We start from the raw sequence: 27,284 nt of genomic DNA, 5'->3' as shown, positions 1-27,284 counted from the left end.
AAACAAACAGGCAGAAGTGACTGACGAGAGGAAGAAAACTGAGTCGGAAACTAAAATGCAAAAATTATAAAAACTAAGGATCACTATTGTCCTTCTTAGAGTGAAGCACCTGGCTATGGGAGATTTGACAGTAAAGAGCAGCAGAGGAAAACTCTAATGAAAGTGAGATTATACTGATCTGTTCAGGTGCAGGCTAACATTACTGTCACTTTGAAAGTGTTTTACTAGATTTTTTTTTTTTTTAAAAATCAGAAAACATTTAAAACTGTTCTAACAAGTAGCAAAATACAAAGCAGCTGGAGGACTTTTTTTTTTTTTTTTAAACTCTCATATGCTGTTTAGCTCAGTCTACGTTTATTGCTGATTGTGTTAGGACAGACTAGGATTTACTGGCTGTCTAACCTAGTCTCTTAAATATTAGAATTAATATAATCTCAGATTCCTATTCTGGAAAACAATTAGTTTCAATCTCCCACTGCTCTCTACGAGCGCATCACTGCATATGGCAGTCATGCTCGGCCAAGAACAGCAGACATTCTATCTAATTATCTTTTTCCTAAAGAAAGCAACACAATCTGAAATATCATCAGAATATCAGCCAACTTAGACAAATCTTTTCACTTATCCATTCAATGGATCTGTTCTTGAAAAAGGCATACATATACACATATTCTTTTGTATATGTCACAGAGCCCAGTGAATATTGTTCAACTTCCAATCTCAACACACATTATCTGCATTCTGTTCTATGCTTATCATGACTGTACCTGGAAATTCCACAAACATTTTCCTAAACCACATGAGGAAATATCACTATGGTTTTAGAAAGGAAGTACAGAGCCACTAAAGTCACTAGGCATACATAGTGACTACAAAGGCTAGTGAAGTCCCCAATCACAAGGTGACTTCCATCAGAAGTCACTTCAGTTATTCAAGCACTACCTTACGTGATGGCGTGATGTCTGAAACAGCTTTCTTTACAGGATTGCTTCACCTAATGTCTCATTTACATAGCTCAAGCACAGCATCCACCAACTTCATCTGCATCCGGGAAGATCAAACACTCGTGCAAGTCTGATTAGATTCCTTATGTCAGGCATTCAGAAAATTACTAATGCACAACTAGAGACTAAAGAAAATTCAGTTTAACTGATGAACACACTTCTTCTAAGAACTATCACAGAAGCAAGAAACAATTCTGTTTCTTTAGTCTCTTTGACCGAGACCACTGTTTTCTTGCCTGTATCGCAAAACTCGTTCTTTCTGTCACACAGTCTACGGACTTTTCAACATCTAGTAGGATCAAAACAGTAGGTCTTTGAGCTCATTGGTTCCTTTTAATTCCTTCCTTATTCAAGGTGTAGTAACAGCCAGTACAACAGGCAAGGCCAGATCTGGCACCAAACCAGTATGTTATCAGGCAGATAAAGGTTATATTGTAATCCTGCAATTTGGCATGAAAAGGCCAAAGAAATGTTTCACAGTTCATTTAGTTCTGGTATTTCATTATTACTCAGTACTCAACTTTTCAAACTACATATTTTTCTCACTTCTAATTTTATGTCCAAATACAATTTCCTAATTTTTTTTTCTTCTTTACATTTTACAAAAACTGGGGGGAGGGGAGTGTCAAATCTCCATTATGTAGCATCCCACTGATGGGTCATCTTCAAAGTTCTAAAGACCTAATAATGTGCTCCCATGCAGCAAGGGCTTGGGCAGCATTTTTTAGCTTTATCAGCAAACAATGAAAAAAGAACATTTTTCCAGAGAATTCAGCAAATATTCACAAGCAAGTTGATGAATGCCAAGACTCTGGCCTTAAGGTCTTCTGTTGCTCAAGCAAGAAAAGCAAAGTAACTATGGCATGAAGGTGGACCACGCTCTTTTGGGCACAGATTCTTTTTTCTATCCCAATGTGTTCCTGCTCCAGTCTTGCTGCAGTCAATCACCAGCTCTTGTTCCAGTTCTACCATTCTTCTCTAATTCTGTACAGTGCCCCAGGAAAATATTCCTTAGGAAGAGCTTCATCTGAGATTTGATATACCTGGAAATAGGGCCTTGTAGCACAAAGCATTTGGAAAACTGTAAGGTAATGCAGCCAACATTGTTATAATCCCAGAGACAGTAATGAGAGAAGATATAGCACTGAAGCTATACTGCACATCCATTAGTGAGAAGGGTATATCAAATATTTCACACAATTCAAAAGATGAAATAAATATTTAGACTCACATGTACCACTGTGTGTCTAACTAGATATTCACCTCAAAGTGATGTAGACTGATGAATACTCAATTCACATGCCAGAACCACCCTAAAATGCTTTGTTGCTTTTTTGTTCTGTGAAATAGTAAATAAGGTGAAGAAAGAAACTACTCAATTTGGTTTGGTACTAGTTTTAACTACAAATATCAAAGAAAAGATTGCCATGGAGGCTCCCACTGGTTCCAGTAGGCTGTTAGTTTGTACACACCAACGCACAAACACAGTAAGAGTATGGAGCATAATGCAAAGGTATTGGTCAAGGAGAGGTATTAGTAACATTTTTACTATATTTTTCCTGTATCTTAGTTCCTCATTCTCCCATTCCCTCTGCTCACTTTCCTCACCCTTCCACTACCCCAATTAGAGATTTAAAGCAGCACCAATTTGTGTTCTTTGGTGCCCTCTACAGGACAGATTTCTGCATCAAAAAGTTGCCAGAAAGAACCACAAGCCTTCTCCCTTCCAGAGGAAAGAGCACAGGGCAATGTGAAACAACACGTGGAAGTGGGACTTCCAAACTGCAGATGACTAATTCGTTCACAGGGTACATCATGGGTCTCTGCAGCTACTGCTTTTGCAGCAGTTGCTTTCCTGTAAGATCTTTCAACTCTTCTTCAAGAAAGCAGCAACAAATTTCCTGAAGATGTTTCAGAGTTTTTTTTAAAATCTACAAAAGCCAAGGTCAGTAAGTGTTCAGTCTCATCTTTTGCTTAAGGTCAAAATACATATATAGCAACTGGTTGATCAGATACGTATTTGATAGGAAAGGTTTTAATCTGACAGGACAAACTTACATTACGAAGGATGCAATAAAAATTCCCACTTCAGAAGGCCAGCAAAGGGACATCAGATGTAAAATATGATTTTTACGTATTGAGATAGATTGAGACAATAAGACTGCAGTTTTCAAGGTTGGCTTTTTTTTTTTTCTCTTCCAATATGCAAATTACAGTGTATCCAGCTTCCAAATACACAAATTCACCTCATCTTGACAGGATCTTCATCTGTAAAACTTGGAATACTTTTTAGACACAATATAAATACTCATCTACAAGGGGAGGAAAACAATGTACTATCTTCTATATACTAACTGCCCAAGGAGACACTCTTCTTCCTAATTAAATTAAGCTATGCAAAGACACCTTTATTCTACCTTTTAGGCAGAATAAGAGTCCATATGGATGATTAATGCTCAGTAACCTGCCATACCTTATTCCTCACCCACTTCACTAATTACAGAAGCACAAATGTTTAGACACAGGCCCAGATTCATCCTCATTAGCTTTATGTCAAGTGACTAACCATAATCTTATGAGTGGAACACACAACATAACACATTGGTAGAGGCCTGGAATCTTAATAAGCTCACGGAGGAGAGAGCACCACAAGCTCAAAGGGCTTGTGGCTCCTGTTTGAGCACCCAACCTGTGCTGGCTGACCTTCCCTGGACCACCTGCTCAGATACACAAACTGCTGACTGCAACTGCTGAGTGTGCAAAGAAGGACCAAAAGACATCAAGGACCCTGTCAATAGAAAAATCTCCACCAATGAGAAATAGAAAAGCTTAAGACTGTAGAATGAGAGACAAAAAACACAAACGAAAGCAGGAGCAGCTGTCATGAAAGTGATAAGCATGGTTTTGTTTGCTTTTCTCAGTGATGGATGGTTGTGGGAGAGAAAAGGGATAGTTGGGTTTTATTGAAAGGTTTGGGGGTTGCTTGGGAGGTGTATAGGCATTTGTGGTTGTGGGGATTCATTCACAATTTTTAACTGACTTTTTCATAAATGTGGCATGACAAAACATTTGATTTTTAGATATCCTTAAATCAACTTGCACAAATGAATCACAGTATTTTTCTAAGAATTAATATCCAATCTATTTACAAATCTGTAACATATTGAAATGTATTTGCATATGTTTAATACTACATATTATATGTGTTATAGTATTTACAGTAAAACATGAAATGCTGCATGAGCAGTGCTATTTAATATTTTCATTAATAACACAGATGATATAGTAAACAAGGCTTAAACATCTGTTCCAGATGGAAAGTGAAAGAATATTGAAGAACAGGATAAAAATTCAACCTTGAGAACTGTTAATTCAGTAAGGAAAAATAAATGATTTTATAGGTAAGCAGAAACCACCTGTACAGAAAGAAGAACCAAAATTGCCTAGAATGCAGCTCTGAAGTAAAGGATGAGAGATAGTGGATCAGAAGTCAGTCATGAGTTAGCAGTGACATGCTCCTGCAAACTGACCATTATACTGAAGTGTCAAGTCTGGAATATGATCTGTAAGACCTGTGAAATAACCTTTCTGCTCTATTGATCACAAGCAAAACTTCAACTAGAGTAGCATAACCAACTTCAGGGATAAAACTTGGAAAAAAAGAGAGAGACGCGACCAACTGCAGAGCATTCACAGAACAGCAAGAACAATTACTAGATTCTATCATGTCTCCCCTCTATCTAATATGTATTAGATAGAGGGGAGACATGATAACAATATTCAAAAACATAAAAAGTATCCACAAATAGAAAAGAATAAATTACTTATAGCTAGAACATGAAATAAAGGACTTAAAACGCCAATAACAAATTTTAAGTTTCTACAAAGAAGCAGCTGTCTAACAGATAAGAAAGCATTGGAACTGGCTACTGAGGAGGCTGCAGAAATTTCAATGTCAGGCACTTTTAAGAATAAAAATCAGGACTAGTTTAGATACAATGGATTCTGTGGCAGATGAGACCATTCTAGAAAATTGAAAGGACTAAACAAGAACCAAAGAAAGATTCCAGTGACATGAAAAGAGTAAAATATACCCAGGAGGTCAGGGGAAAAAAAAGGGTCTGCAGAAGGCTGGCAAAAAAAGAAAAAAAATCAGAGACAACTGGCTCCTAGACCAGTTTCAGCCTTATGTTCTATCATTTCCACCATTAATTTCTAAATTCAACAAACAAATCAGAGGGCAATGAAGCCACAAACACTTGCACAAGATCTGAATTTAGTTCACCTTGCACATTGCTCCTTTTTACCAAAAGCTTTTTTGTGGAAATTGTGGTAGAACCCATTCTGTGCCTCTCTCAACTTCACATTTTACAAGCAGTTCTGTTGGACTTTATGACAGGAAATAAAAGTGAGGAAAAATTAATCTAAAACCATAACTGTTTCCATACAGTAACATTACTCACTTGTTTCACATTTTCTGCCAAGAACACAACATAAACACTACAAAATCCCAGCTGTGTTATCACTAGGAAAAAGTCCACAATATACCTGAGGAAGAAAAAACAAACATATATTATACTTAGGATCCAAACAATTACCCATTTCTACCTAATATGCAATTATTGCTCCTTTTTACAGTAGTCAAAAACGCTAGATTCAAACATCACATTAATCTCATGAGCACTGCAATGCAGGTTCTTCTTATGGCAAAACAGTGTAGTTTTGTATGTGTTTGTTTTTTAAGGTAACTTTGAGTAAGTATAAAAGTTTCTCAATTAAAAAAAAAAAGGTAGTCACATATTTTAAAGTGGTATAAAATCAAACTCAAAGTCCTAACAACATGGTCCGAATATAAACAACAAGCATATATATTCAGTGCACATATAACTTTTTATAAGGGAGTGTAGTGATGAGGGGTAATGGTTTGAAACTGAAAGAGGGCAGATTTAGATTAGATATAAGGAAGAAATTCTTCCCTGTGAGGGTGGTGAGACACTGGAACAGGTTGTCCAGAGAAGCTGTGGCTGCCCCCTCCCTGGCAGTGTTCAAGGCCAGGTTGGACGGGGCTTTGAGCAACCTGGGCTAGTGGATGGTGTCCCTGCCCACAGCAGGGGGGTTGGAACTGGATGATCTTTAAGGTCGCTTCCAGCCCAATGTTCTATGATTTTGTAAATTCTACTGGCATCCATTAGCCCCTAACACAGCAGTTTTCCACCAGGACCAGAGATTAAATGTCTCATATAGTCTAAGCAATATAAGTTTCATCAATTCAAGATTACAAACATTTTTACATCTTACTAAGTGTAATAAATTTATCCAAATAAACATTCAGACACTGTATCTCATTGAAAAAACACTCCAAATTATGGTTCAGATTGGTTTTGAAAAATCTTATACACAATGGTGGCCTGAAGACATGCTGTAATGAAACTTGCTAGAGTCAGGCATACAGCAGAGATGTGCCCCAGAGAATGGATTTACTGCAGCAGTGTCTCTGGAAATCAAATTGCCATTTGCTGCTTGAAACTCTTAGGTGCATTACAGAATTGTCATTATATCTCACTACAAATCAGTTTTCCCTCTAATTGAGCTCTACTCCATTCCTATGAAGTCATCACAAAAGATCTTAAAAGACCAGCTCACTTTTTTTTTTTTTATTCAAAACAAAGTAATAGCCAAAACACATCATGCAAGATGCTGCATCCTTGAAAATAACAGGACCAAAAGAAAATTATTCCTCAAGTGAGGAAAAAACCCGCTTTAAACCAGCACTGAACAACATGTCTGAGTTTGAGTTTCACTACTGTGTAGTCATACCATAAACTCAATAAATAGCTATACAGTAACAAATGGCAAAGAAAAAATAATGGTCTTTTTTAAAAGAGGAATAAAGTTTTTAAAAGAGGGATAAAGTATTTAAAAGAGACAAGCTATTAATATCTGCATGCCATTATTGCAAAATATAGTAAATATTTCTCCAGTATTTGTACATAATATTTAAACAGGAATCATAGAATTACTTTCTTCCTTTCATAATAAATATATTGCAGTAATTAACATTTGCAGTGTCAACCTGCTTAAAGAGGGAACTCTGATGCAGAGAAATGTGTTTACAGTAAAAGAGAATGAAAACTTAAATTACTTCACTACATTAGACAATACAGAATCAATTTCTGGTTATACCACATCTCTTCCTATATTACTAAACAGAATTCTTTTCTTCACAGCTCTTGTAGATCTGAAAATTGAAATGTCTAACAGAGAGAGACACTCCTCAATCGTCCCATGTCACCACTACTAGCTGGCTGCAGGAAATAACAAATAGCACTGCATAAAAATATTTCAAGAATGAAGAATACATTCTTAAAGCAAGTAATATCTTAGTAAAATGGAAATCTCCTAACTATTCCAAGTGTAGACATTAATTCTTAATATCAAATTTATTAAATTCTAATGCAAACTTACCGTCCCCAAGAAGCTCGTTTCTGAAGAGCAGTCAGGGGCCCCACTTCCATGGCATAACTAACTGTATCACTATACCCCAGTGAGGATTTTTTCATCCTGAAATCAAAGAGTGAAGAAAGAACAGTTACTAGAAACTGTGAGGGCCTAGATCTTACCTTGAAAACCCTGGTGGCCTCCCAGGATTATAGTAAGTAATCACTTGTGGCACCATTCTGTGGCTGCTGAATTTTAGCAATATGGTTTAGCTTCTTTCCCCCTGGAAGGTCTATTCAGCACTGTACAAGCATGTGAACCACAATGCCGCTTCCCCCCTAATTCAACAGTACTAAATCAGTTTCTTACAGAACAATTTTCTTGATAAATTAATCCAAAATTGTATTCTTACAGTATCAGTTTAAGAAATTAATCTTAAACCTAAAAGAACTTGAACAGGATTCAACAGATTTTCCTGGACAAGCAGTCAATCACAATTGTTTCACTGATCTTAGTTTTATGTACATCTTAAAAGGCCATTCAAAAATACAGAGGAAAAAATCAAAGAATTCAGGAATTACAGAATCCCTTCACAGTACAATATCACATTAAACTGATAAGATAGTTTTTCCAGCTACAGGGACACAGTTTGTGTTTCTATTCAGTTCAGAAACTTCATTGCACTTTTTAAATACAATACCCTCCCACTGCTTCTCTTTAACACCTGACAGTAAGATCAAAATATTTAATAGAAGTCACTATTAATCAAAATACTCTATCAGTCAAATGTGACTATCTGCTTCCCCCCCAGTATTGTACATTTTACATGGAGGAGTATCTAGTGTTTATCTGCTCACTAGCATCATTTTAACACATTTCTTCAGCACTACAGTATCAAAGAACCAAGTTGTCACAGTCCAAAAAGACAGCTCACAGATAATCACAGAAGACATTAACAGCAATTCTTAGGTTGTATTTTATTCCTATAAAGTACTTATAAACTGGCTATTTATAAATTGGACACTTTTCAAGGCTGTGAAGATTCAGAAGCTATGAAGAAAGCTTCGACTATAAAAAAGGACTAACAGACTGAAGCTAAGCGATTAAAACTGCAATAAAGACCTATTAATTGCCAGCAAAGACAGGGAACGGGATACTGATTAACACAAGTTAAACCAACTTCATTTTGTGTATGAGCAGAGAACAAATATTTTTTCAATGTATTAAACCTGTGTTGCACAAAGCATAGCTATCATTTATAGTTGCACGATAAGAATTTGAGTGTTGTTTCTTTCAAGTACAAGGTTCTGAACTGAATAGAAGAAACTGCTACAGCATCAGGCCATTCTGTAGGCCAAAAATCAGAAATAGAAAAGAAGAAAGAAAGAAAAAAATAATACTTAAACTCAGCAACATAATGAGTAATTCCACATTTACCTCTGACATAGACAGTGGCTGCAACGTACCAAGATGTGCATACAATGAACAGATATAACTCCTATGAGCACAAGGCTGATTGGTCCAATCTGGTATGAAAAAGAAAAAAAAAAAAAAAAAACAAACACAGAGAACACAGGAAATAGAGAATTTTTCATTAAAATATTCTGGGGGAAAATAATTGCATGCAAAAATTTCACATTGTAGCAAATCAATTAAGAATTTAGAATTTTATGCAAGTGGATTTTTTTTCCCCTCTCAGAGGAGGATTTGCTGCTGATGTTTTATGGCATTCCTTACTTTTAGTTCACTACTTGACAGAAGGCTACTCAGTGGCAATCAAGCCGTAAATACCAAATGGGCATGATCATTCATCTAACAGCTTCATTAAGATATCTGCTCAAAAAATTTGTAAAGAGAGAAGGCTGCATACACTGCACAATTCGAAACAGTGGTTTGAACCACTTTAAAGTGGCAATGACAATAAAAGTTTCTTTCCCTTACATTAGTAGACTTAATGATGTGCAGTATAAAAAAAACACAGTCACAACACTGGTAACTTCTACTATTACAAGTTATAGATAATTTTCAAATTAAATCACTTGTTTCAGAGTAGAAGTTTGACCAAAAGTTTTCACAGAAGGTACCCGCTTTTCACATGTAACTTTCACTCTTAAACCGAACATTGTGTAATAAAGAATTACAGGATTATTGAGTCATAAGGTGAAAATTTCACTTGATGATATTTTTCCTGCCTTAAGAAATGCATTGCTTGTTACCTGGTATAAACAAGCTGTGCTACACCCTGTTTCTGCAGAAACACAAGACTGATTTAACAAGCTGATGCTGCATCCTAGGACATACCATCTGGCTCTAGAGAAGTCTGGACAAAGATAAGACAGCCCCATAATAACAATTCCCATGAGACATCATAGGAATCTGAGTGAATCAAATCTTTCTTTTTTCTGACAAAATGTTTGTTTTCACCAGAAAAGCATTTTGGCTAAGCAAAAATACAACATATGCTATAAAGTCTTCAGGGTGAATTAGTAACTTTAACAAAAAAAAAGAAATCTCTCAACCTTCAGTACTAACTTCACCAGACTAAATAGGAAAAATAGAACACAACACTGTTGAAGTTGGTAGTGACAAACAAAAAGTACCAAGATTTAAGTTTTGCAGGCACAGACACATATCTGTAGATCTTTCTAGATAATTTTTCTAATCTATGAAAAATAGTTGAATTTACCACAATGCCAGCATTCTTTATTGCAAGTGGGAGACCAAGAAGCCCAGTTCCAATGTTTCCCTTGAGGAGGTGCGTAAGTGTTTGTATAAACCTGAGGATAAAAATATAACAAGTCGCATTAGAAGTACACTGAGATTGGGGGAAAGAAGAAAAAAAAGGCAAAACCAAACCACACCCTCTGTCATTTATTAATAAAGGGAAAAATTGGGAGCTTCAACTACTTTAAAGAATGCCCAAGCACATTCAAATAATATTATTATTGAGCTTTACATGTGAGCTCCCTCAAATAGAACATACAAGTTTGATCTTCAGTGTCTTCCTCCAGCTTGTGAAAGGTTATTTTCTGTGCAATTTTATTGTCCTTTTGCCTCAAGGTCAAAATTACCAAGTTTCATCAATGTTATTTTAGCATCAGTAAAATTCAAAGCAATTACCAACTGCAAATTACAAGTTTGACAATCAAACCTTTATCAAAAGAAAAAAAATAACCTTTACAAGTTCCTCTAATTAAACTTTAACAGATTATTTCCAAAGTCTTCTGAATTTTCTTTATGAGAAAATAAAAATCAATCAAAACCTTCTTTGGTCATTGGATTTTGAGTGGCCCAATCACTTTATAAATGGGCACCTTAGAATATTTTACAGCCAGTACATTGTTAGCTTCCAAAGAACCGAGAACCTACTCAAAAGGGGCTGGTTTTTGGCAAAACTATGCAAAGTCCTCTTGTATAACCACAAAACTGTACCACGGGTGCAAGAAAACCCCTTAAGAGTTCAGTGAACTACTCATGAGAAACAAGGTGGAGGCAACAAATTTTAACAAGCTGATAGTTAAGAGTAATACATACGTAATGCCTTCTTCATTATCAAGCTGGTATTGCTTCTCAACTGGCAGGAAATTATTTTCAAGCTCTTCATCCGAGATACCATCTGAATTTTGTTCATCAATTAAAGGTTTCATTACTTCCATGTCTGTACAACAGAGTTAAGACTATATTAGTATGAGAAACAAACTTACAGTTTAGATGTAAAACATGACTCAAACTTCCATGCCATGAGGTTTACATGTGTTCCTAACTATAAAGTTAGGTAGATAGATATGCACAGCGCAAGTTTGCACAGGAAAATCTCTCTCTCAAAAGTGGCACACCATTTCATTGTTGTCACATCCAAACACTACAGTTTGTCATTAAGAAAAACAACTTTTTATAATCAAAATGTTGATGGCTTAAATCATTTTGCAAGCTAATACAACATAAAGCGAAACAGTAAAGTCATCCATTGTTACAAAAGAATGAGATTCATCTTACCATCTTTAGTTACTGCAAAACTAAGCATTTAGTCTATTCTTATCAGCAGTGAGCAATGGCACGCCCCAGTCATCCCATCCTAAAATGGACAGGTAAGACAGGTACCGCAGATGTTTCCAGTCACTGGCAAGAGAACCAAGGAATTAGGCTGCATGCTTTGAAAGCTGCATTTTCATTAAAGTAGCATAAACTGCCACTGCAGTCTACAAATGCAATTGCACCATCCAGCTAAATAACAGCATCAAGCAAGCAGCCAGTAGTGAACAAAATTGCCTTTTAGGCAAAACTAACAGCTTACACCAGTTTAATGTTGATTAAATTATAACAATTTTTAAATTACTACTGTTAAGCAAAACAAATCCTGCTAAGAGCAAAAAGATTATTTACCTTATGCTGGCCTACCACAGTACCCATTCATAAAATATGTAAACAAGTCTCAACTTTTGTCATTTTCACCAAAAAAAAGAAAGCCCTGTGATTTTCACATTTTTTATTTAAAAAAAAACTTACTGAGTATTGCTAAGGGTGCAAGAGCACACCTTACTGAATTATTACATTATTTACAGAACTCTGAAAACATTGAAGAATATCACAAAAGACATTAGCTGCATTATAACATGCTTCACTATTCAGCAAGCAAAAGTATTTCATTGAGTGAATGTTAAATACCTTAACCATACTAAGCTTATATGTTTTGTAAGAAAAATACAGATACTAACTGAATACCTGTGAAATCTGTAACACCAGTGAGACTGTAGATACATTTAAAAGAAGTTATGGACAACCGACATCTTTAAAGTATATATTGGCATATGAACCTGCCAAATACAACTTTTATTTGCGGAGTTATTACGGTTAACCTGACAAAAATTACTGCTTAATTTGAAAACAAGATACAAGCACAAAACCAGACAGGAAATACAGAACATAATGAAAATTAGTCATTGTATTGGGTTTGTATGGCAAGGTTTTGGTAGTGGCAGGGCTACAGCAGTAGCTTCTGTGAGAAGCTGCTAGAAGCTTCCCCCATGTCTGACAGAGCCAATGCCAGCCGTCTCCAAGATGGACCCACTGCTGGCCAAGGCCGAGACCATCAATGACGGTGGCAGCATCTCTGGGATAACATATTTAAGGGGGGGGAAAAAACGGCTGTGGAACAGCAGCTGGAAGAGACGAGTGAGAATATGTGATAGAAACAACTCTGCAGATATCCAGGCCAGTGAAGAAGGAGGGGCAGGAGGTGCTCCAGGAGCCAGAGCAGAGATTCCCCTGCAGCCTGTGGTGCAGCCCATGGTGAGGCAGCTGTGCCCTGCACCCATGGAGGTCCACGGTGGAGCAGAGACCCACCTGCAGCCTGGGGAGGACCCCACAATGGAGCAGGTGGATGCCCAAAGGAGGCTGTGACCCTGTGGGAAGCCCACGCTGGAGCAGGCTCCTGGCAGGACCTGTGGCCCCGTGGACAGAGGAGCGCACACTGGAGCGGGTTTGCTGGCAGGACTTGTGACCCCGTGGGGGACCCACGCTGGAGTAGTTCATGAAGAACTACAGCCCATGGGCAGGACTCACGTTGGAGAAGTTCATGGAGGACTGTCTCCTGTGGGAGGGAGCCCACACTGGAGCAGGGGAAGAGTTTAAGTCTTTCCCCTGAGGAGGAAGGGGTGGCAGAGACAATGTGCGATGAACCAACCACAACCCCCATTCCCCATCCCCTGCTGTCCGGGAGAAGGTAGAGAAATCAGGAGTGAAGTTAAGCCCAGGAAGAAGGGAGGGGTGGGGGGGGAACGTGATTTTAAGATTTGATTTTATTTCTCATTACCCTTCTCTGATTTGATTGGTAATAAATTAATTTCCCAAAATCAAGTCTGTTTTGCCCATGATGGTAATTGGTGACTGTCCTTATCTCAACCCACAAGCCTTTCATTATATTTTTCTCCTCTGCCCAGTTAAGGAAGGGAGTGATGGAGGGGCTTGGTGGGCACCTGGTGTCCAGCCAGGGTCAACCCACCACAGCCATTCAACAAATCATTAAGGTTTTTGTGAAACCTTAAAAACATCTAACCTATCAGCAGGGCACTGAAACAAATCCTAAGCCAGAGGAACTTACAAAGAAAAACTGTAGAACACGTGTAATATATCCTGTAAAGCAGAAGGCAGCTTATTGAGGTAGTTAAAATTAAAAGCATTAGCTCAAACTGTCCTGAAAACAGCAAAGGGTCATCCCAATTTGATGTCAGTAAAGTTGAAAGCCCGTAATGAAAGGACTTTACAGAAGCAAAAATGACCAGTGGAGAACAAAATCAGAGGTCAGAGACTCAACCAGAAAGTCCACTGTAAAGCAAATTTATACTCAGTGATACTCTAATTACACAAGTCAAGACAGACTTAATCATCTTTCACTACACGGCAAATAATCTATTAATTGATCAAAAGAAGGGTCAGCAAAGGAAGTTCCTTCCCTCTACTCCCACAGCATTGTGTTGACTAGTTCTTGAGGATGCCACAACCTCTCTCAGCTCTGAGTCACTGCTGGGCTCACTCACCAAGACACTCACCAAGGCCTGACCTAGTCTAGTTCTGAAGTAAAAGTCTGTCCCCTCAGAAGTCAGAGGAAGCAAAGTGCCAACACTGGAAGTTTCACCCAGTAGGCAAGTGATTAGGCTCACTTTCATTTTTTAAAATACCAAGTCTGAACTAACAATCTGAAGTGTTTTCACTAGAACAGGCCAAACTACAAGTGTGGAAAGTCTGTGATCATGTGAGATTCAAAAACATATAAAAGAAATCATCATTAAATTATTTTTCCAGTTTTGACTCCATCACATTTTGTAGGGTGCTGTTTGTAATGCTAAAGAATAATGACAAAATGCAGCAAGTAAGGTTCCTGTTTGCAGTATGAGGGGACCAGGATGACTCTTAGGAGCAACAGCACTGGTATCAGCAACTGCTCAGTCAAGGGAGAAAAGCTGTTTTCTTCCATTCCAGCCTCCTACTGAAATGTTTGATATATACATACATTCGCACTGTTTACCACACAATCAGATCACACTCAGAGGACTCTGAATTTTATAGACATCCTATTTTACTTTTCTCCCAACTTCCTGACCCTTCTTCTGATCACAAAGGAAGTCCTTTAAGAATGGATTTAAACATACTCAAGCATTCCCCTCATTTTTTTAAGTAATAAGAATTTTTCTAAGACAAGCTATTTTTCCCCTCAAAAATTCATCTGCCCATGCCTAAAGCCATCTAGTCATCTAAAGGTTATTACTATCACTATCTCAACTCTGATAGTTACTTAACTTACTGTCGTGTCTAGAAGTGCTAAGTAACTCATGCTCTGGAGAAATGCACAGTAAGAAAACAGCCTCTGCCCTGAAGAGTCTACCAATCTAATTAATCATCCTCAGTTCACTTACTGGGTAATTTTTTAACGTTTGGGGGTTTTTTTAAACCATTTGTCATTTTTAACTTTTCCTGTGAAGTAGTTTGTAGCTTACTGAAGGACTGCTTCAGAGTAGGGTGTCCTTAAACAAGATTGCTTTTGAATGTTTTTAATGGCTTTTTGCTGTCATTTATGTAAATACCAGTCCTGACTACATCAGTACAAACACCTATGAAACATTGTACCAAATAAGCCCAAAGCAAAATACACATATTTGCTATAACTGGCAGATTTAATTCACACTAGAATCATCTTAAAACAAACAAACAAAAAATTAAAACATTCCAGAACAAGCTTCCAGTATCAAAATCTTTAACAGCAAGAAATTTTAAAGATATTTAGAGAACTTTCAAAGAAGTTCAAGTACAAGTCAATTTTTCCTAGTTATCAGTATTCCATCAGACACTGTCAAAGAAGTTACCTAACTTCTTTGTCATCAAAGAACAGCACAATCAGACTGGCAAAATGCACTGAATTTTTCTGGGTTCTACTCTGGCAGAAAAATAAAATAGCAGCTATTTAGAAACTAGTGCATAGCATCTATGTAAATTCTAGGTTACATCATAAAAAGGTTTCTTCCGTGTGTACACTAGAAAGATACAGAATTCAGTTCTTATTTTCCAATCTACCATTACAAAATAAATAGAACAAAAATGTTTACTATATTCTTACTACACTCTTGACCAAGATGCCCTGAACATGCATATGATCACCCTCACGGAGTGTACTTTAATCTGGAACTTGCCTTCTGTTGGAAGTGTGGGAAAAGCAAAACAGTGAAAATCTGCAAAACATGCATTTCCTTAACACATGGTGCCCAGAACAAACACAGGACAGGATGGACATTCAGTGATTTGTGTTGCCGTGGCACCAAGGAGGAATGTGAAGCGAAGTGGAGGCCTCGTGGTGCCGTTCTTCCAATTTTCTCAATGAACATTTGACATGACTTCCCCTTCTCTCAAGGACTGTTTTGCAGTACTCTGCGGACCTTATCTCTCATTCTTCCTCTTTTCCCACAAAAAAAGCGCACACCTTCACAGAATATCACAGAATCGTCTAGGTTGGAAAAGACCTTGAAGATCATCTAGTCCAACCATTGACCTAACACTGACAGTTCCCAACTATACCATATCCCTCAGCGCTAAGTCAACCTTACTTTTAAACACCTCCAGGGATGGGGACTCCACCACCTCCCTGGGCAGCCCATTCCAATGCCTAACAACCCGTTCTGTAAAGAAATGCTTCCTAATATCCAGTCTAAACCTTCCCTGGCACAACTTGAGGCCATTACCTCTTGTCTTATTGCTTGGTTAAAGAGGCTCATCCCCAGTTCTCTGCAACCTCCTTTCAGGTAGCTGTAGAGGGCGATGAGGTCTCCCCTCAGCCTCCTCTTCTCCAGACTAAACACCCCCAGTTCCCTCAGCCGCTCCTCCTACGACATGTGCTCCAGACCCTTCACCAGCTTCGTTCCCCTTCTTTGAACACGCTCAAGTGATTCAGTGTCCTTTTTGTAGTGAGGGACCCAAAACTGAACACAGTAATCGAGGTGCAGCCTCACCAGTGCCGAGTACAGGGGCAAGATCCCTTCCCTGTCCCTGCTGGCCACGCTATTTCTGATGCAAGCCAGGATGCCATTGGCCTTCTTGGACACCTGGGCACACTGCTGGCTCATGTTCATCCGCCTGTCAATCAACACCCCCAGGTCCCTCTCTGACTGGCAGCTCTCCAGCCACTCCTCCCCAAGCCTGTAGCTCTGCTGGGGGTTGTTGTGGCCCAAGTGCAGCACCCGGCATTTGGCCTTATTGAAACTCCTACAGTTGGCCTTAGCCCATCGCTCCAGCCTGTCCAGATCTCTCTGCAGAGCCTCCCTACCCTCGAGCAGATCAACACTCCCACCCAACTTCATGTCATCTGCAAACTTACTGAGGGTGCACTCGATCCCCTCATCTAGATCATCAATAAAGATGTTAAATAGGAGTGGCCCCAAAACTGAGCCCTGGGGGACACCACTCATGACCGGCCGCTAACTGATTTAACTCCGTTCACCACAACTCTTTGGGCCTGGCCATCCAGCCAGTTTTTTACCCAGCGAAGCGTGTGCCCATCCAAGCCACGAGCAGTCAGTTTTGCCAGGAGAATGCTGTGGGAAACTGTGTCAAAGGCCTTACTAAAGTCAAGGTAGACAACATCCACTGCCCTTCCCTTATCCAGTAAGCAGGTCACCCTGTTGTAGAAGGAGATCAGGTTTGTCAGGCAGGACCTGCCTTTCATAAACCCATGCTGACTAGGCCTGATGCCCTGGTTGTCCGTTATATGACTTTTAATGGCACCCGAGATGACCTGCTCCATGACCTTCCCTGGCACCGAGATCAGACTGACAGGTCTATAGTTTCCTGGATCCTCCTTCCTGCGTTTCTTGTAGATGGGTGTCACATTTGCCACCCTCCAGTCCAATGGGACCCTTGCACCAAGGAATGTGCTGTGTCATTACTCAAGAAACAATGGCCTGACCACAGTTCCACCCACTCACACATACACACTTAAATACTACCCCGAGTTTGTATCTAACTTGAAGGGACGATAATCCAATACCAAATTGGAGGGACAGATCAGTGGGTTTGTGCTCCTCACCCCTCCCCCCCAGAAGCGATGCCTTTTGGTAAGATTTGGGCCCTCGGTTACGCCAAGTGATTACTTGAGAATTAAGTGTGCGTGATTGCAATCAGTTTTTTATGTGTAGTGCTATACAGCCAACCTGCAGTTTGTGCATTTATCGTAGGCAATCTCAAAGAATCTGTAGATGTTGCATAAGAATAAACTGTAATATTCACGAACCTGCCTGCTCCTCTTGAATGCAACCGGACCTACAGCATACGGGCTGTTTGTGCATTTGGTGTCAGGCCTATAGTTATGGCCATAATTGTCATACCTATTAAGAGATAAGTCCAGCCGCCCCTAGCTCCTCCAATCTCTGAGGACTGGCTAGAACGCAAGGGGATTCATCTCTTACCAAATTAATTCATTACCTTAAATGCAACACCTTCCTTGCTTTCAGGATCTTCAATTTCATCATACAGTGTCATGGCAGCCAAGGCTGCCATCCATCTTCTTTCATATTTGTGAGTAGCAGAACCAGCAACGCTTTTCCCCTAGTTGGCTCATTAATCACGGAATCGTCTAGGTTGGAAAAGACCTTGAAGATCACCTAGTCCAACCATTAACCTAACACTGACCATTCTCAACTACACCATATCCTTAAGCACTTTCATGAAAGAAACCATCCTACAAGCCCCCCAGAAAAATCCTCAATGCCTTGGACCCTGCCACATTGCCTCCCTAGGAGGTATTAGGTGGTAAAAGTTCCCCATGAGAACCACGACCTGTGAACAGAAGGCTTCTTCTGGTTGTTTAAAGAAGGCCTCATTCATCTCTTCTTCCTTACTTTGTGGACTGCAGCAGACACATTTTTATTCCTGGTTGTCCTTACCTCTGATCTTAAGCCATAAGCTTATTTGTCCCACACAGCAATTGACTGATTATGACAAAAACCAAAGCATTTTTGGATGTAAGAATTAATGGAATAGAAGGAAGATGTATGCAGGTCAGACAATACATGCTGTCCCGATTTATTAAAATTGGCTTTATTTATCATGGAAGATCAAGAACAGGATGACAGATAACCCACGAAATGGAGGAGATGCTCTTTCCACACTGAATCATCATCCAAAGAGAAGCCAGCCTCTTCACCTATGAGACTGAATGCCTGACACTCAGTAATTACACCTTTTCTTCATCTTTTCCTCATTTGACCTACATCCTGACCTTTGTTCAGGAGTGAAATGGCAGTAATGAAAACATAAGCATTCTCAAAGAGACAGGAAGAAAGCTCACACGATTTACACCAGCAATCGACTCCAAAAAGCCAGCCTCTCCCCCAGTTGATAAGCCTGTTCCTGCATCTCCATCCTTCATGCCATACATACCATCTTGTATATTTAAATTCTTAAGTCCCGACATGCATCACCACTTCCCATACATTAATTCTTGTTGGGAAAAAATCCTTTGCTATCTGAAATATCAGTATCCACTGTGATTTTCAGGGACACCTCCTGGAGAAATAGCAGGACACTTGGGGAGCATACTACCACTCTGCCTGCTAGTGATAAGAGTAAACTTGAGTTTTAAGATGTCTACATGAGCATAATGCAGTTTTTAAGATGTATTTTTCACATCAAATTTTCAACATACAATTTACTCTTGGAGATTACAATCAATCATGTGACCCACTGCACTGATCCAAAAGAAAGATAACCAGCTTCCCCACCAAAAGAGATTACATGCAAAGTTTTTTAGTCCATACTATAATCAATACAAACCTTTAAAGACTTATGACCTTTAAACACCATCTTGTTCCACTCCCCTGCCTTAGCCAGGGACACCTTCCACTAGATCAGGTTGCTCAAGGCCCTGTCCAACATGACCTTGACCACTTCCAACAATGGGGCATCCACAACTTTTCTGGGCAACCTGTGTCAGCGCCTCACCACTCTCAGCCTAAAAAATGTCCTCCTTATTTCTTCCTTTACGTTCAGTTTAAAACCCTTGCCCCTTCTTCTGTCACTACCAGCCCTGGTAAAAAGTCTCCCTCCATCTTTCTTATAAGGCCCCGTGAAGTGCTGAAAGGCCACAGTAAGATCTTCCCGGAGCCTTCTCTTCTCCAGGCTGAACAACCCCAACTCTCTCAGCCTTCACAGGAGAGGTGTTCCAGCCCTCTGACCATTTTCAGGGCCCTCTTGTGGCCCTGCTCTAATGGGTCTATGTCCTTCTTGTGCTGGGGGCCCCAGAGCTGGATGCAGTACTCCAGGCAGGGTCTCATTAATGCTGAGAAGATGATCACATATGGCGGCAATTTTATACCATTTCCTAGGCTAACGGCAGTATCATAATAGTCCTTTTTTAAAAATTGCATGAGGAAAGATTTTGAATTTCCAATCATATACTGACAGAACACAGTGAGTAAAAGTTCCCCTCCATAAGCAAAAACTTTTGCCATGCATGCATCGCTAACCTTTACTGGCCTTGAACTTTTGCAATGGAATATTTTGTCATCATGCTATTTATTGAGCTTTCACATAAATCATTTCCCATATAAATGATCTTCAAGCACTCACAACTTTTACATGTTCTTCTTTTTCAGCTCTTCATTCTCTGCTGGATCCACTAAGTTATCTCCATATCAAAATAACATAAATACTTTGGGTTTGATTTGTTTTCATGTTTGTGTATTTGCCTGCATGGCATTACAGTTGTTCTCAGCCTCGTAACTATTCATTTTTTCTGCATACATTACAAACATGTATAAAATCTTCTTTGTAACTTCTCCTTATGCCTTTTGGTATATGCTGTTCTGTACTTGAAACTTTCTCCAGACAGTCTGCCATCTCAAGATGCATTGACAAGATTCAGGAAGACCATAAAACTGCCAAAAATCACAAAGGAGTTCTCTGAACTACAGCACAGCACGCAGCCTCACAATTGAGAAAAACAACTGTAAGCATGTGCTCTGGCGTATTTTCTTATTCCAACTTTTGACCACTTCAAGCACAGTTGTGCTCCTTCTTCACTTCAAGGTTTTCCACACTGTGCAATTATCTCAACCCAAAAGGCAAGCAACAGTGAATTTAATATAGCCCCCACTCTTTAACTTACACCACTTGGGTGAAGTACCTGACCATCCTTTCAAGGAAAAAATGGTGTCTAAATACATTTATCATGGTGGCTTGAATATTTATTTCCAAGTCCTGGGGAGGTATAAGCTAGATATTTTTTACTGTTTTCCCACACCATTCTGTTATTTTATTAGTGTCACTTATGCAACAGAACATCCCAATTTCATATTCAATTGCCTTCACAGCTGAAAGCGTAAGCTATCACTGATGATGACAGAAAAACAATGCATCATAAAAAAAATACTTACTTTGAAAACCACATTGAAGTTCTATTTATGAAGTGGCTTGATGTACAAGGCAACGCATTTCATACAAAACTTGAGTCTTAACAGCATGGAACCTTCTATATGAAAGGAGCAGCTGCTATTCTGTAGTCACTACGTGCAGGAACTGAAAGTTTTCTGCACACATACCGCTTTCTACCACATATTACAGTTACCTACATTCTGCATTCAGTACACATCCTGCTAACCTGTCCATCATTACTGGTCTACAGGTTGAAATGAATGAAGACCTGAATGTCAATAAAAGTTAATAGGATGGCAGGATCTTAGGCATTTCTTTAAACATGCTTCTTTCAAACACAGCCAGGCAGAAGAAGTCAGACAACAATCAAGCCAGTAAATGTCAAAACAAGGTTTTTACAGGGAATTTTCTTAGGCAAAGAACATACCACTGGCTGTTCCAGAGAGAAGGGAAGATTTCATCTTACTTAAACATTGAAAATGGGTCTATTTGTCCACAGAGAAAGAAGGTGATTTTCCCAAAATGTCCCACTAAAAAACTTTTTAAAGCTGCATTCAATTAAAACAAACATCTGTATATGTTTCTTTTCACAGATGCAATCTTTGCTAACTCCATTGCACAGTATTTGCATTATGCAACTGATTTTATTGCTATTATTTTACCACTGCTGTACTTCTAAAACTTCTAAAATGCTGATCAAACTGATAATCCTTAAAAGAAAAAAGAAAAAGAGTTCATCTAATGCATCTCAAAAACACAAACAGGCCTTCCAAAGCTCCAAGACCATTACCATCAGCTTTTCTCTGAGGTGGTAGCTGGTCACAACAGCAGCAAAACTGCACACAACTAGAGCACAGTAGGAGGTTTAACTAAGTATCTCCTATGACCGACCTTTTCTGCCGGATGAGGCACATTTATTTTAACCCAGTTATTATGCAGGCATTTATTTGTCTGAGCATATGCCTGGAAACAAAAATTACTTTTTTAAAAACAAGGTTTAAAGCAACAAATTTGAACTTAATAAAGACAACTATAAAGAAAAATATGACTATTGTTAAATATACTACTCCATACAACAAAAATTAAAGTTATATGTCCTTTATGTGTATAGGTCATAGTAAGTCTTGAGAAATTTTGTGTATTGCTACAAACTAAATCTCTTGCCTCTAAAATATAGTTGTAGGTCAGCAGAAAAAAAAAAACAGTAGAAATCCAAGATGACTTCTGAGGAAATTAAATCCAGAGTGAAACAATCTGATTTTAGATCAAGCACCCAGAAGAACACTGTGCCTGTAAAACTCCATGAAACAATAACCCTTTAAAATCTACATCCATTTATGAACATTTTTTTGTCTTGTGGGACCAGTACATAACCATGGTAGCAGTACCTTGAAATCTCTTCAACCATCCTTTAGCATAACAGTCCTGGGCAACAGATACAGAGGGAAATGGAATACATTAGGTCAACTATTTACCCATGTTCTCAGAAATAGCTTAAAGTAGACCTTAGAATATCCATTTCCTATCTGTACACGCAGGCTGGCAGTTCACTGATCCTCTTCTAACATAATAGCTTGTTTTAGAACAAATTCCACTAGAAGAGTTTTAAAACACAGGTAACAGCAACCAGCACCAATTCATATAGAGATAACTACACTTACTACAGGTTCCCCTGAAATACTTTGCTTCCTTCCTAGAAAGATCCAGTGTGCACAGTTTAAACACCATCTCAAACTGCAGCTACAAGAACAGCATATGCATGCCATACGTGAATCAGAGGTGAAGTTGGCTGCCTGCAGTCTCACAAAGCACATGGTGCAGAGCACACCTCAACCTACCTTATTTCCATGCTCCACCAAACTGTCCAGACTGTGTCCAAGCACCATACGCTATTAATGATCCAGTGTTCAGTCACAGGACTCACTGAAAATTTTGCATCATCTTTATTCAGCACAACTAAAAAATGAGGAAATTCACTTCTACACACCCTTTTGTTTTTACTTAGCCAAAGCACCAGCTAATTTTCAGCCCTGTCTTTCCTTCAGCTAATACGAATTTCTTTCTCCTCCTGCCACCACAAAAATCTTTTCAGATCAAATGCTGTGTTCAGATCGTCTTTAACAGTTATTTAAATGGTTGTCATTGTTTGTTTTCTTCTGTGAACACCCATGTAAGCAGGATGCCAAAAAGTTCTGCAAGTACTGCTACTATCAAGCAAAGCAACACAAAGTGCATTTCAATTTCTCTCAGAATTACCACTACAGCGTTAAACTGATTCCTTCACCTACTGGAGAGATAAATCACTGATTCATTACAGCTACACATCTAAGTGTCAACACTGTATCCTCAAAGACCTCTGACGAATTTCAATCACTAGCCAACCACTAGTCACATAGTGAGATTAAATATGTAGGGTTTAAATTGTTACAAACAGTATTTCCAGTTTTGCATCTTCAAGCGTATTTTTCTGTATCCTAGAATTTGCCAGGATCTTGCCAATGTTTATGGACATACTGCCAAAGAAACCTTCGAAATGTTATTAAATGTACTTAATTCTAAAGCTTTTATAGCACACTCAAGTAACCCTTTGGTTCAAAAGATCTGCAAAGAAATGAACTTTCACCGAGAACTTTAGTTAATTTTTCTCTACTGCTCAAGCAATTAACACTTCCAAAATTAACTGCACCACAAGGGATAAAACTAATCTCCTTCATTTTATGAGAGAAACAGTGACAAAAGGGTGAAGCAGTTTGCCAGGGCTGCACAGCAAGTTACAGGCTAAGGAGATATTAAAAACAAAGCCAAATACAATCTTCTATTGTTCCTTGGGAGAAGATCACCCTCCAGACAAACTCCCCTCTAAAACCCCTTTTCCAAATCCAATTTAGCAATATAATCCGGCTTTTTTTGCCTCAAGGGTTTTGAAGTCAGTGTCATTGAATAGAAAGAACTGGATTTGACATATAAGCATAAAAAGATTTGGGGGACAGGATATAGTTTATCATTGTTTATGTCAGCTGCTTTAATTCATTTATGGGAGAAGAAACATACAGGTCTTGTTGAAATACCACTTCACATGTATATTAAATGCCTGGCAAAAAACAGTATGCAAAAGGGGTCTTGTAGATACTTCACTGCTCAATCAGCTTCTACACAAGAACATGCCAAAAAGGCCAGAAACAGCACAAGATTCACAGTCCTGTGAAATGTGTTTATTAAACAGAGAGTGACCCAGAGCCTCTGTAATAGGGATAAAGATTCCATTTAATAAGCAGCTTTTTTGACTGCTGCATAAAAGAGAAAATCAGAACCACATAATCTTGACACTAGCCTAAAATGTGGTTTTATGCTAATATTTTCTCACAGGCTACAGAATGCCATATTCATGATCTGGAGGGCATGCCCAGAGCTTCGGTCACCTAACCAAGCCTGTGGCTGCTCTTATGGGACAAGATTAGTGATCAAGTCTCTGAATAGCAGAGCTTTTCAATTCAGCATTCTGAACCAGGGCTCTCAATAAAAAATTAGTTCCAAAAAAAACATTGTCACTAATTATTTTCAGAATCTGGAAATGGCTCAGTAAGCGGCTCGCTGTCTAACCCTCAGTTACTCCCTCAACCGCAGAAATACCTGTTTCTCCACTCCCCAAACTTCAGCCTATAAATAACCTTCGCAGCATTTCTCCAGAAGGCATCAAACTGTGAAGTACAGCATTGTCCACCAAACACACATGAATCTGGCAAGATATGCCACATTACTCAGCCATGTGCTTCCACAACCACCGAAGAAATTACAGATCAACATAAAGTGACTATGAATGGTAGTGCTAGGGGCATGCTTGTCAAGACTGAAGAACTTCTGTAGCTTTTTCTACTTCAAAGGGGAGCTAACAGATAATGCCATTCAACAGTAGACAAGGCAGCTCCCTTCTTATTTTTCACTACCACAACTCCTGCTGAATACAAGAGACGTAAGAACAAATAAAGAAAAAAACCCTCAAACAAAAATGTACTTCCCAGAATGAAAATTAAGAAGGAAAACTCACTTGGTTTAAAAATGTCTAATAAATACCAATTACATTTTCCAGAATAGTAAAATTTAGCATTAGCTTTTGGTGTGTTTTTCAAGAACTTTTAAAGCTATGTTTGGTGCAGTTATTTGAATCACTATTTATTTTTGTTTGGAAAATATATCTTTGTGTCATTTATTTCTCTTCATTACAGACTGTGACTTAATAAAGTAGATTTATTCTGCTTTATGGTAGAATTTATTGATCTTGAGAATGGTTATGTCTGAACAAATGCTGAAAGTCAATAATGCCACTCAGTAAGCAGGAAGAACTGTTTGCTTTTGCATCGTAACTGTCAAATCCAGGCGGCCAATAAAACGAGACACCTGAGTTATTAAACCAAAGTGTCCACAGATCTCCATAGTTTATTACACACTTTCAGAGGAGCACTTTTACCCCAACCCATAATGAATCATTTATTTGAAAGATGTTAGTCTTGAATAATCTACTGTCCTGTCCAGACCAAGCTACACATTTCTAGACGATTAATGCACTTTCAAGTGATGACACATTGGCAAGATTTATATTTTGTTAAGTATTCCATAGGACTAAACCACATAAAAAATTTCTGAAAGCTTATCAGATGTTGATCTGCATTTTTAAACAATCCCATAAAAAATTCTGGTTCTAAGGTTTCTAACAGAGAAACTGTCAAATCTGTGACCTTTGCAAAAAAAAATAAAAAAGCTACAATTTCTTTCTGCCACCTTTGCTCCAGAGGTCGCAATCTCTCACTGCAAGATAGATCAGCCTCTGGGACAACAAACTCTGAAGAACATCTCCTGCTTCCCATCATTACCACTGGACAGGACCAATCCTTGAGATTACAGCAGAACACAGCTTTGAGATCAGACTTTCAGTCTGCCCAGTCGAGCCCAGAATCAGCTGTACTTTGTACTGAACTGCTACGAGTTCTCTCTCGTCCATCTATGGATAGACAAATTAAGAAGTGAACACATATGTGCTCTCCCACACTTAGTTTTGAAGGTCCAGAGAGTAATCTGCAATAAATACAGCTAATATATCAACACACAGACACCCTCCAAAAAAACACCCAAACCACCCACAACCCTTCATCGTAGATAAAAGCATCATTTAACGATGCAAAGATAAAGCATTTCCTAAACTCCTACGCAAGACGGTGACTTCCCAATAAACCAAGAGCCAGCCAGGTGCGACTGACGCCGTCAGGGAACCGCCCCTGCCGCCCTGGGCCAAGCGGGGCCGCCGCCTGCCCTCGGCCCGCCGGCCCGGCTGCGCGGAGCCCCCGACCGGGTCCCCCTCCCTAAGGGGGCGGCGGCGGGTGGAGAGGCCCCGCGGTCCCTGCGCCGCGCTCCGCTCCCCGCGGCCCCGCCAGCCCCAGATGCCGCCGGGCCGGCTCCGGGCCGCTCATCCCTCGCCACCCGCCTCCCCGTCCCGGTGCTGTGCGCCGCGGAGGCCCGGGCCGCTGCGCGGCAGGCCAGGGCCCAGCCCTCCCCGAGGTGGGATGGTTCATCCCGCCCGCCTCGATGCGCTGAGCGCTGCAGCGCATCCCCCGTGGGCCGGACCATTCCGCCTCGAGGGGAGAGGGGGGGAAGCTGGCCGGCCGCTCCTCCCGCTCACGTCCTCTCCTCTCCGCGCCGCGGCGAGCCGCCATCCTGCCGCCCCCCGGCCGCTCCCGCCGCCAGGCCGCGCCGCACGCCTCACCCAGCTCCTCCCTGCCGGGGCCGTCCATCGCCCCGCCGGCTCTCCGCTCGCCCTTCCGCCGATGTGGAGCCGGCCGGCACGGCGCTGCGCATGCGCCCCGCGGAAGCGAACCATAGAGACCAGCCGGAGAGACAAGACCCGCCTGGGCAGGGTGGGTGTTGGTCCTCCGCGGGGGCTGTGCGGGGCGGCGCCATGCCGAGCTCGTTGACGCCTCCAGGTTTACGCCGGGCGCTTTCCCTTGTGCCTCGGCACAGCAGCAGCCCTGCTGCCGGGGGCCTCCTTAAGCATCTGCCCTTTACAATACCTGAGCCTCACGTGCACCAGCATGGCGTGGCCTTGTGTGTGCTGGGCTCCCCAGGTCAGCCTCACAATGGGTCTCTCTTGCTGGAGGTTGCCCCTCACACCCTCAGGCTTCTCTCTACACAGAGCTCCCCTCTGCCTCTGGGGCACCTCAGCCCGGTTGTGCTGCTGCAGCTGTGCACAGCTTCCCTGCAATGGGATGCGGGAGCTCTGGCCTTCCCTCCTCAACCCTCAGCAAGAGGGTGGCCAAGAAGGCCAATGGCATCCTGGCTTGCAACAGAAATAGTGTGGCCAGCAGGGACAGGGAAGGGATCTTGCCCCTGTACTCGGCACTGGTGAGGCCGCACCTCGATTACTGTGTTCAGTTTTGGGCC

The 27,284-nt window shown here is 40.2% G+C and overlaps 1 protein-coding gene across 3 annotated transcripts in view; it reads right to left on the bottom strand.

The window, feature by feature from the left end:
* SLC36A4 (solute carrier family 36 member 4) overlaps positions 1 to 26,653 on the bottom strand; it is a 112,640-nt gene extending 85,987 nt beyond the window's left edge. The window contains exons 1-6 of one of the 3 annotated variants that reach the window (XM_074860293.1): positions 26,611 to 26,653; positions 10,977 to 11,100; positions 10,129 to 10,219; positions 8,880 to 8,968; positions 7,470 to 7,565; positions 5,468 to 5,552 (exon numbers count right to left, since the gene is read on the bottom strand). In XM_074860293.1, coding sequence (XP_074716394.1) covers positions 5,468 to 5,552; positions 7,470 to 7,565; positions 8,880 to 8,968; positions 10,129 to 10,219; positions 10,977 to 11,100; positions 26,611 to 26,638 — 513 coding nt within the window. In that variant the 5' untranslated portion in view covers positions 26,639 to 26,653. Of the gene's footprint in view, positions 1 to 5,467; positions 5,553 to 7,469; positions 7,566 to 8,879; positions 8,969 to 10,128; positions 10,220 to 10,976; positions 11,120 to 22,693; positions 23,039 to 26,610 lie in introns of those variants that run through there. The other 2 variants (XM_074860294.1, XM_074860295.1) reach the window with 2 other exon arrangements.
* Between the last annotated feature and the right edge of the window lie 631 nt (positions 26,654 to 27,284).

Source organism: Strix uralensis, chromosome 2, assembly GCF_047716275.1.
Source record: "Strix uralensis isolate ZFMK-TIS-50842 chromosome 2, bStrUra1, whole genome shotgun sequence".
In the NCBI taxonomy this organism is placed as follows: Eukaryota; Metazoa; Chordata; class Aves; order Strigiformes; family Strigidae; genus Strix; species Strix uralensis.
Note: the sequence above shows the minus strand (reverse complement) of the source record. Positions and strands in the feature narration are given on the sequence as shown.